The 17,617-nt window shown below is 38.8% G+C and overlaps 1 protein-coding gene across 1 annotated transcript in view; it reads right to left on the reverse strand.

The window, feature by feature from the left end:
* The window catches only part of SLC30A9 (solute carrier family 30 member 9), a 220,582-nt gene that overhangs the window by 45,646 nt on the left and 157,319 nt on the right, over positions 1 to 17,617 (reverse strand). The window contains exons 11-13 of the mRNA XM_029588688.1: positions 11,378 to 11,513; positions 11,251 to 11,290; positions 1,863 to 1,934 (exon numbers count right to left, since the gene is read on the reverse strand). Coding sequence (XP_029444548.1) covers positions 1,863 to 1,934; positions 11,251 to 11,290; positions 11,378 to 11,513 — 248 coding nt within the window. The remainder of the gene's footprint in view (positions 1 to 1,862; positions 1,935 to 11,250; positions 11,291 to 11,377; positions 11,514 to 17,617) is intronic.

Consider the following 17,617-nt stretch of genomic DNA (forward strand, 5'->3'; position numbering starts at 1 on the left):
GGGGGAAGGTTGGCTATTAAATTAGGAGAGTTTGGAAATCCTATCCTTTACCTGGGTGAACTGGGAATTAACTGGGAAAAATAGCTAATGGTGTCGGTGCATGTCCCTTATAAAATTCCCCCACTTACAGGGTAGAAGCGGCATTTGCATGCACATGTGCAAGTCCACTTAAAATCATACACGCGTCCAGGCTATTTTATAACATGCGCGCATATAGGTGCATATGTTGTAAAATGGACACGTCTCTGGATGTGAGCCAGCAAATGCGCGCCTGTTTAAGTTACCATCCCTTACTATTAGTTATAAGTGAAGAGCAAGTCCTCCTACTGGTTCCCCTGAAATGACTTTAGAAGAAACTAGGAGAGCAATAATTTGTTAAAAAAATGGGGGAGGGAAGAGGGGGACTGCTCCTCCCTCATTTTATTTTTTATTAGATGTTCAAGAGGGAGCAAGATCAGGGTGTGGGTGGTGAGGAGGCAATATTCCACCTTTTTAAATCTGGTATTCAGAAGAGATGGAAGAGGATATCAGAGCATGCAGAGAACAAATTTAGAGTGTTTTTAAATTGTCAGAAAGGAAGAGGGGCTCAGGGGACAATTTTTCTTTGATTGGGGCTTGGGGAATGCTGAATATTGCAACCCACTCTGTAATGTCTCCGACTCGGCCAACTTTTGTCCAGGTAAATTTTGGTTGCATGGTACGGATAAAACTTATCCAGGCAAAACAGGAGATTTCAAAACAGCAACATTTATATGGTTAAAAGCCACATAAATATAAAGATAAAGGAAACTCTTCATGTTAAGTCCTGCTTTATCTCAAGTTTCTATGGGGCCCATGTAATAAAACCCATGCTAAAATTGTAGCTAGATTTTAGCGTGGCTTTTATTTTATACACGTGTTAAAAATGTGGTCCCCACAGGATGCAGGAAGTTAATGACATGCAAATAAACCAGGAGTAAAAAAGCACACTAAAATGAAAAAAAAAACATGTTTTTCTTGACCGACTGTGCTTTTGCATGCCAATCTGAGCTCTCTTTCTCTCTTTCTCTCTATATATACATGCACTGTATATTACAAAGAAAAATTCCCTGACATCCTAACAAGTGAAGCTCCCTCCTGTGTGGGCTGGGCCAGTAAATCCTCATTTCTTCTTCTCCTCTCAAACATGCCCAGCCCACTTTAAAAAGAAGTTGGCCGGTTGGCTAGGCAGGATAGGGTTGGGTCAGTCGGTCTGGGTGGCATAGATCCTCCTTCTCCTTGTCCATTCTCTCTCACCTAAAAAATTTAAAAATTGGGCCCTGCATAACACCTACATAGTGAAACCTCTCCTAATCCCACCTGGAATTCCAGCTGAAGAACTTACCTTCTTCAGCAAGGCTGACAGCCCTGTCAGAGGAGGTAAGGTCTTCTCTAGCTGGGGTTCTGAGTGTGAGGTCTGCAGGGCCCAATTATTAGGTGAGAGCAAGGGGAATGGGAGACAGAAGACCTACACGACCCAGACCGACCAACCGTATCCTTCTTGGGCTGCCGGCTGACTTCTTTTTAAGGTGAGGGAGGGTTTGGCATGCTGAAGACAGAATGAGGACTTGCCAGCTGACCCACCCACTCTACCCCAGTGGGATTTGGTACCCTTCTCTCTACTGCAGGAAGCTTAATACCTGCCTCTGACCAGGCATTTACAAAATTACAGAAAACTAGAGGCCTTGACTTAAAATAACAGGTCTGTTCATTTCTGATTATGCTAAAGCAATAAGGTAAAATTAGCAAACAGTTTTAATTATTCTAAAGAGAAATACAATATGCAAATATTAACATTTTTATGCACACTAGGCTTAAAGGCCTTTGACTTTAAGACTACATACCGTATTGATAAAATGATATTCCCCTGGTCTGGGCACTTTTTCGGATTTCATTTATAGCAACAAGAAGTGTAGCTAGAAGAAAATATTTTCAATATTCACTGTTTTTGCACATCAGCAAAGTGATCACACTCACTTTTAAAATATTAATAAACTAAATCACACAGTATTAGGACAACCAGCAGATAATTTTATACAGCTATTCAATATTATTTTTCCCTTTCTCATCAATCTCTATTCGCTTACATCCAAATAAGCAAATTTACATTTTTCTAGATTCCCAGTTTTGTATTTTACATAGGGCTCTCAGGAGCTAAAGTAGCATGACAATAAGTGATTAGCCAATATAGGATTTCTTTTCTCAAAGTTTCTCCTAAGTAGCATAAACATTTTTGATGCTTTAGTTTCTTTATTTCTGCATTAGCCTAATTCTTTCCAAAAACTCTCTCTCTCTTTAATGTTATCACCCACATCTGGATTCTGGAAGGATAAGCACACACTGAGAAACAGTTTCAACTAGGCCTGAACACACATATGCAAAGATAACGAGGAAGCAAAACAAGGTAACAAACATCTGAAAAGCGTTCAGTAAATTATGCTCCCTACATTCACATTGTAAGCCCTGAATAGCTGAAATAAAAGCAAATGCATTTAATGCTGTATCTAGCCTCATTCTAAAGACTTTTCAATACTTTAATTTAAAAATTAAACTGTTGAAATTCTATGAATATGGTCCCACTGGTTTAAAAAAGGATATTGACTCTCTTCATAGAGGTAGTAACAGAGGAAGTTGGAAACTGGTTAGTCTCACTATAGTAGTGGGAAAATTAACAAAAACTCTGAAAAAGGAAAAACTAGTGAAGTGACTAGAATCCAGCAGGAAACATTTTATCATAGGGAGATGATGTCAAACAAACCCATCAATTTCTTTAATTGGATGACAAGAAAATGATATCAAGGACATGTACTAGATGTGGTTAACTTGGATTTTAACAAAGTTATTGCTAATATCCTGCATAAGCAGCTCATAAACTGAGCAGTCTGGTGGCAGGCTCAAGGTGGTGGTCTAGATTAGAAACAGGCTGAGTGATAGACGACAGGGAATACTGGTACATGGAATTCACTTGGAGAAAAGAAAAATGATTAGAGGAGTATTTCAAGGATCTGTCCTAGATCAGTTCGGCTTATTTTTGTAAGTGATATTGTGGAGGAGTTCGAAAGAAAAGGTTGCCTTTTTGTGGATGACACTAACATCTGCAACACAGAGGACCCCTCTGATGGAGACAAAGTGAGAAATATTTTCTGTTGTTCGGCCTTCCCTAGGGAATTTGCTTCCCAAATCTGTGGTGTCAGACTATAAAACTTTCAGAAAACAAATAAAGACTTATTTTTTTCACTTTAGCATTTAGTTCAGTGGCTTGATCACTATTTTAAGTTATAATTGAGTTTACTTTGAACCTATCATGCACTACTTATTTATTTATTATTTATTTAGAGTTTTTCTATACCGGCATTCGTGATTAGAAACCACATCATGCCGTTATTTTTGTTTGTTATTTGTCTTGTTTTTAAAACTGTGTATGTAGATGTAATCCGCTTAGAATGGCACTAGTTGTATAGTGGGGGAATATAGGTTTTTAATAAATAAAATACATAAATAAAGCTTGAGAACTGGTAGAGTGCATGCAGTCATATTTGGAATGCATAAATCCAAGGAAACAGTGCACAATATGGTCTGTTCTACACCAACCAGGAGGTAAACCTTGGTCTGATCGTGTGGTGAAACACTATGACAAATTGGTGGCCAAAACCAGAGAGATGCTAGACAGCATAGGGGAGGCATAATCAGCAGAAAAATTGGAGATATTGACTCTGTATCGATCACTGGTAAGACATCAACAAGCATATTGTCCAATTTTGAAAGGCTGGAGGCAGTCAAGAGAGAGTTCACTAATGAACCCTAGAAGCATACTGCAATATTCTAAACTCCTTCCCTTCTCCTAATAGTGGGGGAACATTCAAAAGATTTTATGCAAATAAACATGTATTGAAAAAGCGATTAGCACCCTTCCCGTATCATCACAGTATGCAGATAAAGTGGTGGGCACAACATAAAGAAGTGGGCATAGGACGGAGAGAGAAAGTATGTGCAGTGATTGCATTTTCAAATCACCCGGTATAATTTCTGCAGGTGAACAGTACATGGGTATGAAAGTGCCTTGCTGTGTATGCTGCCCAAATTTTCAAATGGAAACTACACAGGATGTTTCCCTTTGAAAGTTTTCTTGCAGGTTCTCTGCAAGCTGTCCATGAGGATTCAAAATGGCTTTCAATGCTTTCAAAGTTATTTAAATGCATAAAGTGTGGGTTTATGCATGCAAATGGTTTGTTTTGAAATTGTGCACCTAAAAGCATGCACATACAGTGCCTTATACCCTTATGTATTTTTTAGAAACAGAATGTGAAAAAGTTCATCAAAATGCATTAAAGAAGGAGTTTGTTTCATCAGTCTGCTCAATATACTAGACACTTCCATAATGAAGGAATAATTATAGAAATATTCTGAAAGTAAGAATTTTAAAAACCCAAATTCTTGATTGCAAAATCTGCACATCCTTTACTACAGCAAATCCAAATTAGCTCAGGTTCAAAATATTGCCTTAACAAGGCCCATAATAAGTTAAATAGAGCCCATCTGTGTCCAACAACAGTAGCTGAGCTGATTCAAACACTTCTGCATAAAGAACTGAGCAGTTTCTGTTATATAAAGTGAATCTGAAGCAAAGGTCAAAATATTCCAAAGAAGGAGCTGCCAAAAGAATTCCAGGATAACATTACTCAAAGGTACAGATTAGGGGAAGGCTATAAGAAAATTTCAATGTATTTGAATATCCCTTGATGCACTATCAGGTCACTATTGTAAAGTGGAAAGTTTGGCACCATCAGGACACTGCACCAAGCTGTCCCTCCAATGTCAGTAACCGTGGATTAAGGAAAGTGCTGTGAAAGGTCAATGTGAGTGTAGCAAAGCGTGCCAGAGAAACCCTCAGAAAACTTTCAAGGACTGGTCCACCTTAAAGCAAGGCATTCTGGGTGCAGGGTGACTCCTCTGAGCAGGAATAAAGAATAAACTCAGACGAGAGCAAGGGAGGCCCTGGGGAGATGTGGAGAAGGCAGCTCTAGCTAAATACTGCTTTTCTGACATTGTGTTTGTGAAGGGAAGCAGTCTGAACTTTATGTTTAATGCTGTGAAGAATAAAGTTTCTGCAAAGAAGAGCGAGAGTCCTGCAAGTGTTTGGCCTCTGGCAAACTGTAAACCACTCATGCTTTATCACAGTAAGGCCTATTTATTTATTTGATTTAAATTCCACCTTTCAAAGACCTTTCAGGTACTGTAGGTATTTCTCTGTCCCCAGAGTTTATACCTGAGACAATGAAGGGCAAAGTGACTTTTCCAAGATCACGAGAAGCAGCAGTGGGATTTGACCCCTGGCGTTCTGCGATTCACAGCCTATTGCCTTAATCACTAGACTACTCCTCCACTCCACAAGATCTAAGATTACATTAAAAGAACTACAGAGGTTCCCTAGCTCAGACTGGAGAAAATGCTGACTGCTCAACAACTTCAAGATTACTCACAAACATGGCCTGTATGGAAGAGTGGCAAGCAGGAAGCCACTGCTGAAGAAAAGCCAAACAATGTGCCATAAAGAAACACTTAACAGCCACTGCATACATGTGGGAGAAGGTTTTGTAGTCTAAGACCAAAGTTGAACTGCTTGGTCTCAGTGCTCAATGGTATGTGTAGTGTAAAACAAACATAGCACATTATCCTACAAACGCCATTCTTACAGCAAAACATAGTGGTGGCAGCACTGATTTGGGAATGCTTTGCAGCAGCAGGAACAGGAAGATTTGTGAAGGTCAAGAGAAAGACTGATGGTGCAGAGTACAGGCAGATCCTAAAGGAAAACCTGTTCCAATCTGCCATAAACCTGGGACTGGGGAGAAGATCCACCTTTTAGCAGAACAATGATCCTAAGCACAAAAGCAAAAGTGGAATGGCTCAGCAAGAAGAAGGTGAATGTCTTCCAGAGGCCCAGTCAAAGCTCAGGCCTGAATCCAATAAGAAGACATGAAGACTGCGGTCCACAGATGATTCCCAGACAACTTGAAGAGCTTGAACTCTTCTGCCAAGAAAAATGGACAAAAACTGCATCATCCCGTTGTGCAAAGTTGGCAGCACTTATCCTAAACAACTCATGGCTTCCACCAAGTACTGAATCAAGGGGTCTGAAGACTTATGCAAGCAATACTTTTTGTTTTTTTTATTCTTAACTACTTTTGGAATCTTTTAGTCCATTTTACTTGTGCTTTTTTTTTATATTATGCGTGTCTACGTTGTGCCCCACCTTGAATGATGGATAAGGTGGGATATAAATATTTCAAATAAATAAATATTTCTGTAATTGTTCTTTCATGATGAAAATGTAGACTATGTTTTGCAGGTCAGTGATACAAACTTCTACTTTAATCCGTTTTGATTTGTACTTTATTTAGCCATTTTATATACCGTCATTCCAAATGAAGATCACAACGGTTTACACTGTGACAAATATTATAGGTAGCTAATTACATTCACTTGATGTGTTGATGTGTCATATTTTAGCGAGCGACATACGTTAACTAAGGCGGTTGGGGGGAGGGGAGATGTGCAGGGACAGGGTAAAAGGGATGAGGTAGCAATTTTGAGCAAAATGTGTGGAGGAGACATACAAGGGGCGTTGAGAGAAGATGTTTCAGATACATTTATTTATGCTGTGTTGGAAAGAAAATGGTAATGAGATTAATAGGTAGGTTTATCATGAGATTGTCAGTGTAGGAGCAAGTGATGATTTCAGCGAGGTTAAGTAAGAGTGCAGGCATTTTGAAATAACCACGTTTTGAAGTCACATCTGAAGTTCTTTGTTTCAGTAGTCAGGCGTAGAGTCTCAGGTAGAGAGTTCCAAACTGTAGGGCCTGCAATGGAGAACACACGGTCTCTTATTTTTGTCTGATGAGTATTCTGTAATGATGGCACAGCTAGTAATCCTTTATTATGAGATCTTAGTGATTTCTGTGGTTTGTATGGTTGTAGTGCCACCCCTACCAGGCCAGTGTTGTCAGAATGGAGGGAGGAATGTATTAATGTTAAAACTTTGAAATGATTCAGAATTGTATCAGTAGCCAGTGCAGAGCTATCAGTGATTATGAGATGTGATCAAATTTCCTGGATCCTGTTAGGAGTCTTGCTGCAGCATTTTGTAGTAGTTGTAGTATTTTTTTTATAAGACCTTTAGGTGTCCGAGTAGAAAAGAGTTACAGTAGTCTAAGTCTGAAAAGATGAGGATTTGTAGTACCGTACGGAAGCCTGCATGAGCCAGCATTAGTTTCAGTCTATGTAGTAATTGTAGTTTAGCATAGCCAGATTTGAGTAATTTGTTTACGTGTTTTTCCATAGTTAGGTTCTCGTCAATCTGTACTCCTAGGCCCCGCACTTGGTCTATGGGTGTAATATTGAAGTCACCCAAGTCAAGTGTCTGCGGAGCCGCTATTAGAGAATGTCTTCTTAACAGAATGATTTCATTTTTTTTAGTGCTTAGAGATAGTTTGAGATTGGATAGTTCATGTTGAACAGCCTTCATGTATGATGCCAGTGTCCTTATTGTACTTTCAATGGAAGTGGTGTATGGTATGTAGAGCTGAATGTCATTGACATATAGATAGAAGGCGATTCTTAGATCTGATAGTAAATTAAATAGTGGAAGCATGCAGATGTTGGAGAGATGTGTGGATAAGGCTGAACTTTGGGGGACACCACTGTCGATTGGGAAAGTGTCGGAAATATGGCTGCCCAGTTTGACTTGGAATGTCCTTTTTGATAATGTGGTGGTTAACTACTTCATTACATCTCCGTCAATTTCTCAGCTGCTGGTATAGAAGGGTATGGTCAACAGTGTCGAAGGCAGCCGAGAAGTCAATTAGCACCAAGATATAAGATTCATCATTGATAAATCCACGTAATATGGGGGTCCATTAAGGGTACGAGTAAAGTCTTAGTGACATGATTTTTTTCTGAATCCAAATTGGTTTGGATGTAAAATGTGGTGGTCTTCTAGATAGTCTTCTAGTTGTGATAATATGGCTTTTTCAAGAATTTTGGATAGAAAGGGCAGGTTGGATATAGGTCGATAGTTTTCCCAGTTGTCCATACAGCTGGTTTTATTTTTTAGGATTAGGTTTTATCACTGCTTGCTTCGCTCTTTCTGGAATTAGACCTTCTATGAGAGATTAATTAAGGATGTGATTGCTGGAGTGATTAATCAATGTATTAGTTTTAAGGAGCTAGCTGGGATGTGGGTCGAGAGGATGATATACAGGTTTTAACTTAGAAATTATTTCTGAGATTTGTAATTTAGATATTCTGTTGAAGGTGGTTCATGATTTTCTCTTTTTGTTCTCTGGTCAGTGGGTATGCAGAAAATTGATTTTTTAATCTGGTTATTTTTTCTGATAAATGATTGGCGTAGTCATTGCAGGCATTCTCAGAAAAGCAGTTGTTGCTCGAGATAGAGGACGATGGGTCTTTGATTAGATATTTAACAACATTAAATTAGTTTAGAGTTGACTATCACTTCATGAATCTGTTTAGCATAGTGTCCTTTCTTTGCTTTATTGATAGAAGACAGATATTGAGAAAGTAGTGATCTGTTATTTTCCAAGTGATTCTGAGGTTTGGTTTTTCCGCCAAAGTTTCTCAGATTTGCTCAATAACTGTTTAGCGTACCTTAATTCTTCATTGTACCAAGGTTTCTTTTGTTTAGAGGAACGTTGATAGGGTTGGATTGACTATGTTTGAATTGGGCTTTAGTTGTCTGCTATTTCATTAACAATGATATCCCATGTGTCAAATGATGCAGAGGCATTAGGAAAGTTGAGGTCAGTTAGTTTATCTTTTATAGTTTCAGCGAGTAGCTCTGGTTCTATCATTTTTCTGAAGGTGAATGCCTGGTTGATGTTTGGGTTTTGAATTATTGTGTTTAGGCTGGTTATATCAGCTTTTAGTAATTGGTCAGACCAAAGCAGAATCATGTGAGAGGTATTTATCCTGTAATTGTTGTGGTTGGTGAATATAAAATCCAGGGTATTTCCAGTTTTGGTTCAGTTACAAATTGTGACCTCTCATTGCTTCCATAGTTACTAAGAAGGTTTCACATGCAGAGGATTTGGTTGTATTATCAACATGTATGTTAATGTCACCTACTATGAGGGTGGATTCAGGTGAAGGGAATGCATTGGTGAATGCTTTGATAAGAGGTGAACAGCCTTTTTGAAGTAGTCCAGGGGGATGTTTAATTGTGGCGATTTAAGTTTTGCCACTTCATAAGGGGGGTTAACCTCTAACTTGTATGGAGTAAGTTTGAGCTTCTTTTTTTTTTGTCTAATGATTAGTAGTCCCCCGCCCCTACGCTTAGGCCTGGGGAAGTGAGATATCATAAATGGAATGTTTGATTTGATTTAAGAGAACATTATTATTGTTCAGCCAGGTTTCGGTGATGCAGAAGATGGCCAGGTTTAATTCCTCAAGTAGGTCATTTATTAGGGGGATTTTTTTTTTTTTTTTTAAATAGACTGCACGTTTAGAAGAAGCAGTAAGAACATTAGGTAGGAGTTAGATGCTAAAGAGTTGTTGTTTCTTATGAGATAGGTTAGGTTAGTGTTTGTTTGCTGCTTGATGTTAGGGAATTTCTTAAGGTTTCTATGTGAATCTTGTTCTATCTTAGTTGATGTGGGCTGCTCCTACTCCAATTTCATTGTATTGTCAAAGCAGAAGAGCAGTACAGAAGAATATCTGCTGGCTTCACTTCAGGTGTGCACGAAGGGGCATGCAGAATGTGAAAATTGTATAAAGGTGTGAAGATTTTTACAAGGCACAGTAACCTAATTTTGGCCATACTTTTATGTGCATAAAAAATAAGCATTCTAGGGGGTTGTTGGGATTTACGTGCATACTTTTGATTTTAAAAAGTATGCACACGAATTACCATGCACAAGTTTCACTCTGCAAATTACTAATCGGAGAAAATTCTTTTTCACTCAACGCACAATGCACTTGTTGCCAGAGGATGTGGTTAGTGCAGTTAGTGTAGCTGGGTTCAAAAAAGGTTTGAATAAGTTCTTGGAGGAGAAGTCCATTAACGGCTATTAATCAAGTTTACTTAGGGAATAGCCACTGCTATTAATTGCATCAGTAGCATGGGATCCTCTTAGTGTTTGGGTAATTGCCAGGTTCTTGTGGCCTGGTTTGGCCTCTGTTGGAAACAGGATGCTGGGCTTGATGGACCCTTGGTCTGACTCAGCATGGCGATTTCTTATGTTCTTATATATGTGCTGGTTAATTTGTGTGTGTTCTTAGAGGCAATTTCAAAGTGAACTTAAGAATATAGGATCGTTTTGAAAATTGGCATAACTAAGTGTAGGGAGCTCATAACTTATGCAGATTGTTATAAATTTAACCTCAGCATGTATAAGACAAATCAAAAAATACATCCATAGTAGTGGATTAGAGGGCGTTTTACAAGATTACACTAGTGCACTATTCTATACATGCTAAGTATTGGCAGCATGATTCAGCTGTAGCAGTAACTCTGGGTTATTTTCATTTACAAAAGGAAGGGGTATAAATGAATGCCACCCTTAAGCTGCAATATGGATTAATAAACACCAAATAAAGTTCAAACCATCTAACCTCTGCAACAAATCTAAAACTCCTCAGGTAAGAATACCACAAACATACATGAGGCTATGATCCTACTGAGGACTTTTTGGAGCACTACCAGGGAGTAAAGTTCATATTAACAGAGACGGGTCAGTTTTTCACAATCACAGATCATGATCCTTGTTCACAGTTTTATATGTAGGAATAGATTAATCTGATCAGGAAAAAAAATCATCTGGACTAGATTCTTTTGAACCAAGATTAAAGATCTAAATAAGTCACAGCCCCCAAGAAAACACACAGAACAACTGTCAGGATGAGCGATTATTAAAAAAAGACTCATCTCAAATTATCAATGCCAGTTTGAGGATCTGGTTGCAACTTGCATCTTTCTGTAATTAGATGTTTCGCTATTTGCTTTTCACATAGTGTCTGGATTGATTTGAGACTATCCTGCAATTTCCAGCTCTTGACAACTAATATTCTTTTAATCCATTTAAATCTGACATCAGATCCATACTTGAAAAGCAACTGAAAGCCAGCTAGGAAAAAATATAACATTTCCATTCACTAAAACAATTTTGAGCTAGGCTGAGTGAGAATCCAGTTAAGCTAATATTTTGTTCTGCTTACCTCCTTCAGACACCAGAGATCCTGCTAAAATACAATAAGCCTGAAAAAAGTATTAAAAATAACACTTAATACTTGAAATTTTACAGTTAAAAAAAATTTATGAAGAAAATAATTAAGATGGTCCTACCCAAAGAAGAGATTCTATGGGCTGAGGGTGAATTAAACCAATGATTCCATGGTACCAAGAGAGTCCCGCACCCATCATGAAAATGCCAACTCCACTAATCAGTGAGGCGATATACCGCATATTTGTGAAACCATATCTGGAAGAAAATTTTTAAAATGCTCAAAAGTTAACACTTGCTTTCAAAGGTAATGACATTTGAGAAGGGAAGTCCGTGTAAGGAGGTTATCTTTTCTAACTCTTGCAGCATTGCACAGTGTAAGGTGAAAGAATCATAACCACCTGAAGCTGTTCAAGAGCCCACCTATCAATGCAGTGGCTTTCCAAGGTGGGAAGAAAATGGTTAGGGAAACTTTTTCCATATATTTACTTTTTGGATAGATGCCTTCTGATTTAGCAGGTAGAAATCAAACTGGAACAGCTTAGAACCTTTTGCAAATTTATAAAAGTGATCTAGGTGAATATATCATACCGATCAAAGGAGGGCTTGATCCACAGCAAAAACTTTTCTATCTTAGAGTCAGTGCTGCTTATAAACAAGTGAGCATTAAAAAGAAGGGGAAAATTATATCTTAGGGATTATAAGATATATAGATGAATACACAATTAAAAACAGCCAAAAATATTTGTGTGCAGCTAGATTGATAGTGACGAGATAGTAATGACTGCTTATTTCTAGAAAATACTTCAAATAAAGCAAATGTCATTTAATTTAGATTTTCTTCTCTAATCCCTCCTTTGCACAGACTATTTAGATTTAATCTCATTACTTTTAATGTTATGCACTACAGCTGCTGATGAAATTGATTTAATCCTTTTTAATGCATTCAGATGTTTAATGAACAGGATAGCATTTAAATTTCCTATGAATATCATTTCTAATGTAATTCATATAATCTTTACATGCAATCAAAGATTTGTTTTCATACTGTAAACACATTTCTATAACTTAACATCACAGCAATCTGCACAACAACTAGCTTGTGGAAACAGTGTCTCAAGCTCAGCTCTCTCTGTTCAGCACCTCATATCATGGACATTTTTTCTAAACATTTATTATGCTAGTAGTTGATATTAAATACAGGACTTCCTTATTATATAATAAGAGGGTCAATTGTATAACTGCCCACACTGGTACAAAGGGTGCAAATACTTTTTACCTGTAGACTTTACTCTATTGTTCAAAGGGAAAGTTATGCATATGTTCATTTTGAAAATTACCTAGGAAAACCATCCTAAGGCATATGCTTTTTGAAAATTGCCCATACTGTATGCAGGTAAAAATCTTTGCATTTTTGTGGCTATGTTGCTGAGGCAGAATTAGACCAGGGGAGGTAACAATACACATAATTTTGCATTTTCAAAACCAAACTAGTTGCTTTTGTCAGAAAAAGTACCCACAGAAAAAGCAAGTGCATATCTGAGGGTATGCTTTCCTTGGACAGTTTTCAAAGGAAATACATGCCTTACATGTTTGTTTTGAAAATTGGTGCAAAGTTGCCCCAAATTGATGTAGAAGTGCCCGTGGACTTTGCACCTGCCTGCAGTTGTGAAAATTGCTCCATAAAGACTGCTTCTGGAAATGCATGCATAGATATAACTTAACTCACTTACGGGTCGATTCAGTAAAAACGTGGGAGAGTGGACGAACGCCCGCTCTGCCGGTGCACGCGATTCAGTATGTAAATTAGGTGGTGCGGTAGAAACGGGCAAAAGGAGGCTCTAGGGACACTAGCGCATCCCTAGCGCCTCCTTTTGACCCGGAGTGGCGGCTGTCAGCGGGCTTGAGAGCAGACGCTTAATTTTGCCGGCGTCAGTTCTCGAGCCCACTGTCAGCCACGGGCTTGGAAACCAGACGCCAGCAAAATTGAGCATCCGGTTTTCGGCCTGACAGCCGCCAGCCCAATCTTAATTTTTTTTTTTTTTACTTTTTACACCCTTCGGGACCTTCGACTTAATATCGCTATGATATTAAGTCGGAGGGTGCACAGAAAAGCAGTTTTTACTGCTTTTCTGTGCACTTTCTCGGTGCCAGCAGAAACTAGCACCTACCTTTGGGTAGGCGCTAATTTCTTAAAGTAAAATGTGCGGCTTGGCTGCACATTTTGCTTACTGTATCCCGCGCGCATACCTAATAGGGCCATCAACATGCATTTGCATGTTGAGGGCGCTATTAGGTGCCACGGGTTGGACGCGCGTTTTCCGCCCCTTACTGAATAAGGGGTAAGGGAAAACACGCGTCCAAGGGCAGGTTAACAGTGCGCTCCGTCGGCGTGCACTGTACTGTATCGGCCTGTTACAGTTTATATCACTGTGTCATTAGGGACTATAGCAGTATTCATCTGTAAGGCATTAAATATTAGGGCATAACAGACTTTGACAACTCCAATGCTTTCAGCCCTAGTAACTTTCTTTTCCCATTCACATGAATGAGAACCAAACGCATTTCTGTAAGAGAGTTGCTTTCTTCTAAGTATGCCTAATGATACTTAAAGTTGTAAATCAATCTCACTGTAGCCTAAAGCTTCTATGATGCTTTCCTTAGAAAATCTCACAATAAAATGAAGATGGATAATAGTCATTCCATGGGTCACTTGACTACAAACGACCCTGATGGAACAGACTTCCAGAGCGCCTTTTGGAAAAGCTTAAAACTACACTGCTCACTTGTAACAGGTATTCTCCATAGAGAAAAGATAAATCAGCCACACAAGTGATACACATCATCTGATGGTGCAAAGATGGATTACATTTTTCTGAGCTTGCATGGACCTTCCTGCACAGCTACCCATCACGCAAATCTCCTCCGTCTTTATAGCAAGCTAATCTTCAGCTCTAAGGGGAGGTGGGAGGGACTGTGTGACTGATTTATCCTGTAGTCTATGAAGAACATCTGTTACAGGTGAGCAACTTGGGTATCTCTGTGGATGAGCAGGATAAAGTCAGCCACACAAGTTAGAACTCCCAAGCTAAAGGCTGCATATGATTATTTTTCTGTTCAAGAATTTTAGTATATGAACACAACTCATATTATTGCATGGGCTAGTAATGTATATTGAAAGATTTAGTTAAATAAGCTTTGAAGAACTGCCTGACCAAAACTGCTATCATGGCATGAAGCATTTTCTAGGCAGTAATGAGCAGTGAAAGTATGAATGGAACACTAAATAGCAGCTTTCCAGATATCTTCTATGGACGTTGACTGAAGATGTGCTGAGGAAGTAGCTTTAGCCCTAACCTCATGTGCTTATACTTTGCTTTGAAGACTTAATCCTGACTGATTTTAGCAATAAGAGATGAAATCAGAGATCCAGGCAGAAAGAGTCCTCTTTGTAACTGAAACTCCTTGCTTTAGTGTGTTGAAGAAACAAAAATAGTGAGGATTTTGTTTATTCTAAATAGAATACAATCTTTTGTAATCTAATGTATGAGGGACTTGCTTGCCTTTATGAGTATGAGGTCTTGGAAAGAATGTTGGCAATACAATGTTCTCATTTATGTGAAGACTACATTTGGTAGAAAATTAGGATGCTCTCAAAACTACTCTGGGAAAAAATTTGAGTATAAGGAGAGACTAGGGTTTGCAGTGCACTTACTCTTCAACATTAAAACTGATATGAAAAATAAAATGTTCCAAAAACGAAATTTAGATCCATAGTTGCGAATGGTTAGAATAGAGGTTTCATGAGTTGAGCAAGAACTGTTCATATCCCAAGGAACAGGAAGCTTCAGATTTATTAAATCTTTGCATGAATCTGGTAACTGTAGGTAAATGGGAAATAGAAGCATCATCCTAGTTATCTGGTATGGTGCCATAGCACTGAGGTGAACTCTGATAGAGTTACTTTCCAACCTAGAGTTAGAAAGGGTTAGTAGATACTGAAGTAACAAAGAAAAAGGACTTTGAAAGGGGTCTCCATTAAAATGTAAGCACCAGGTCACAATTCTTTTCCATTTACAGCTGTACGATCTTCTGCTAGAGTATTTCTTTGAAACTAGAAGACCTCCCATCACCTTCACAGGCAATTGCAAGGATATCACTAACCAACTTTCAACATTTAAGCAGTCAGATCTAAAGACTGAAGGGTGGGATGCAGATTTCCATTGATCTTCGGGATGAGAGAATATCCTCAGTCTTATTGGTTGTTGAACAGCTAGATGCTATAGCAAAGGAAACCAAATTTGACAAAGCCAGAAAGGGGCTATCAAAATCACTTCCCTTCTTAGTTTTTGGATTGCCCTGGATATCAGTGGGTTTGAGGGAGATGCATAAAGTCTTCCCAGATTCCACAGAATTGAGAAAGTGTCTGCCAATGTGCTGTCCCTTGCTAGACTCCTGGAGCAAGCATAGGAACTTTTCCTTTTGAAGGCTGTTGCAATGATATCTGCTTACAAAATGCACCAAGGCTGGAAAAGTTCCTGTACTATTTGATTGTGTAGCAAAGACTTGTGCCATTGAAGATGGTGGCTTAATTTGTCTGCTACTTGATTCTGGTCTTTAGAAAGACAGACAGCAAAGAGAAACATCCCCTGGGAAATTGACCATTTCCAAATGTTTAGTGCTCCCAAGAAAAGCCTATAAGAAACTGTTCCTCCGTGTTTGTGTCTATAAAACATTGCCATCTGGTTATGTATCTAGATCAACACCACTTTCCTTTCAACCACAGACTGAACATCTTTAGAGCATTTAAGACTGCTTTCAATTCTAGAAGGTTTATATGAAACAATTTCTCTTTTCAAGAACACATTACTTGAGGACAGAGGTTACTTAGATGAGCTCCCCAACCTTGAATGGAAATGTATGTCAGTTTCCTGAAATCATGGTTGGTGAAAATATTGACCCTTTAATGGATATGATTGGTCCAACCATGTTAGAGATTGGCTAAGTGCTGGCTATTTTCACTGTGGGGAGAATTTTAAAAGCATACTTGTGTTAAAAGGTTCACATAGGCAGGTATATGGGCTGTTTGTGAGCAATGCATATTTTAAAAGTCACAAATTAGTGCATATATCCACATGTGCAAGTTTAAAAAAAAATAGGGGGGGGGGGGGGGAGGCAGAGTTGGGGTATGTCAGGTGCATTCCAGAAAAGGGCCAAAATTTACGTACATAAATTCATCATATTTTAAATCCGGTGGCTGCAGTGCACAGCAGGCTGCTAGCCGTGCATGTTTACTTCAGCTCTTGAGGTGTAAGTCTGCATAAAAATTTGTTAACAACACAACAAAAGACTGCTTCTACAAATTATAAATTCTGAACAAATTTAGACCACTCCACTTCTATGACTTCTGGACAGTCCTCCAAGCTACCTTTTTCTCTAAAATCGACTACTGCAACTCCTTCCCTTCTAGGCCTCCTCGCAACTACCACAAAACACTTGCAGATGCTCCAGAATGCCACCGCCAGAATCCTAACCAATTCCAGCCGAGGAGACCACATCACACCCATCCTCAGGAATCTCCATTGGCTCAGCTTTAGAATCCTTCATAAGTCTCTATCACTCACAAAACCATCCACAATCAGCACTCGCTTGAGCTAAAAATCCCACTACGACTCCACACTTCAAAAAGACCAGTTAGAAGTGCTTATAAAGGAACCCTACACGTTCCCCCCCCAAAATCCATTCTTCACACCTCCTCTAGGGAACGTGCCTTCTCCACAGCTGGGCAATCCCTATGGAACACCTTGCCTCCAGACCTACGCCAGGAACACTGCCCACTGACCTTTAAAAAAAAACTAAAGACATGGCTGTTTTCAAACAAGCCTATCCTTAACCATATAATCTGTAACATTACATTCTTTATTCTATATTTTATATATTTATATATATATTATTGTTATAACTTATATCATTCAACTGTTCCTCTTACCGTTGTTATTCCATATATTTATACTATTACTCAACTGTTCCTCTCTCCTTACTCTCTTCTATCCTCCAAGTTCCAGTATCCCTCGTTCATTGTAACTTACCTCTTCCCTTAACTATCAGTAGCTCTCTAGCTATGATTATTGTTAATGTTAAATTCCCATGTTTGATGTGAACCGATGTGATATGACATGTGTCATGAATGCCGGTATAGGAAAGAATTAAATAAATAAATAAGTCTTTGTTTAGGACTAAAACGACTGGATGAGGAGTCTGGGTCAACTGAGGGGACTGCAGGCTGAAGAACCAGAGGCGTCTGGATGACCTTGAGATGGACTAGACAAACTGGTGGACTAAATGGTAAAACTGGGAATGTC

The sequence above is a fragment of the Rhinatrema bivittatum genome, chromosome 1, assembly GCF_901001135.1.
Source record: "Rhinatrema bivittatum chromosome 1, aRhiBiv1.1, whole genome shotgun sequence".
NCBI lineage: Eukaryota > Metazoa > Chordata > Amphibia > Gymnophiona > Rhinatrematidae > Rhinatrema > Rhinatrema bivittatum.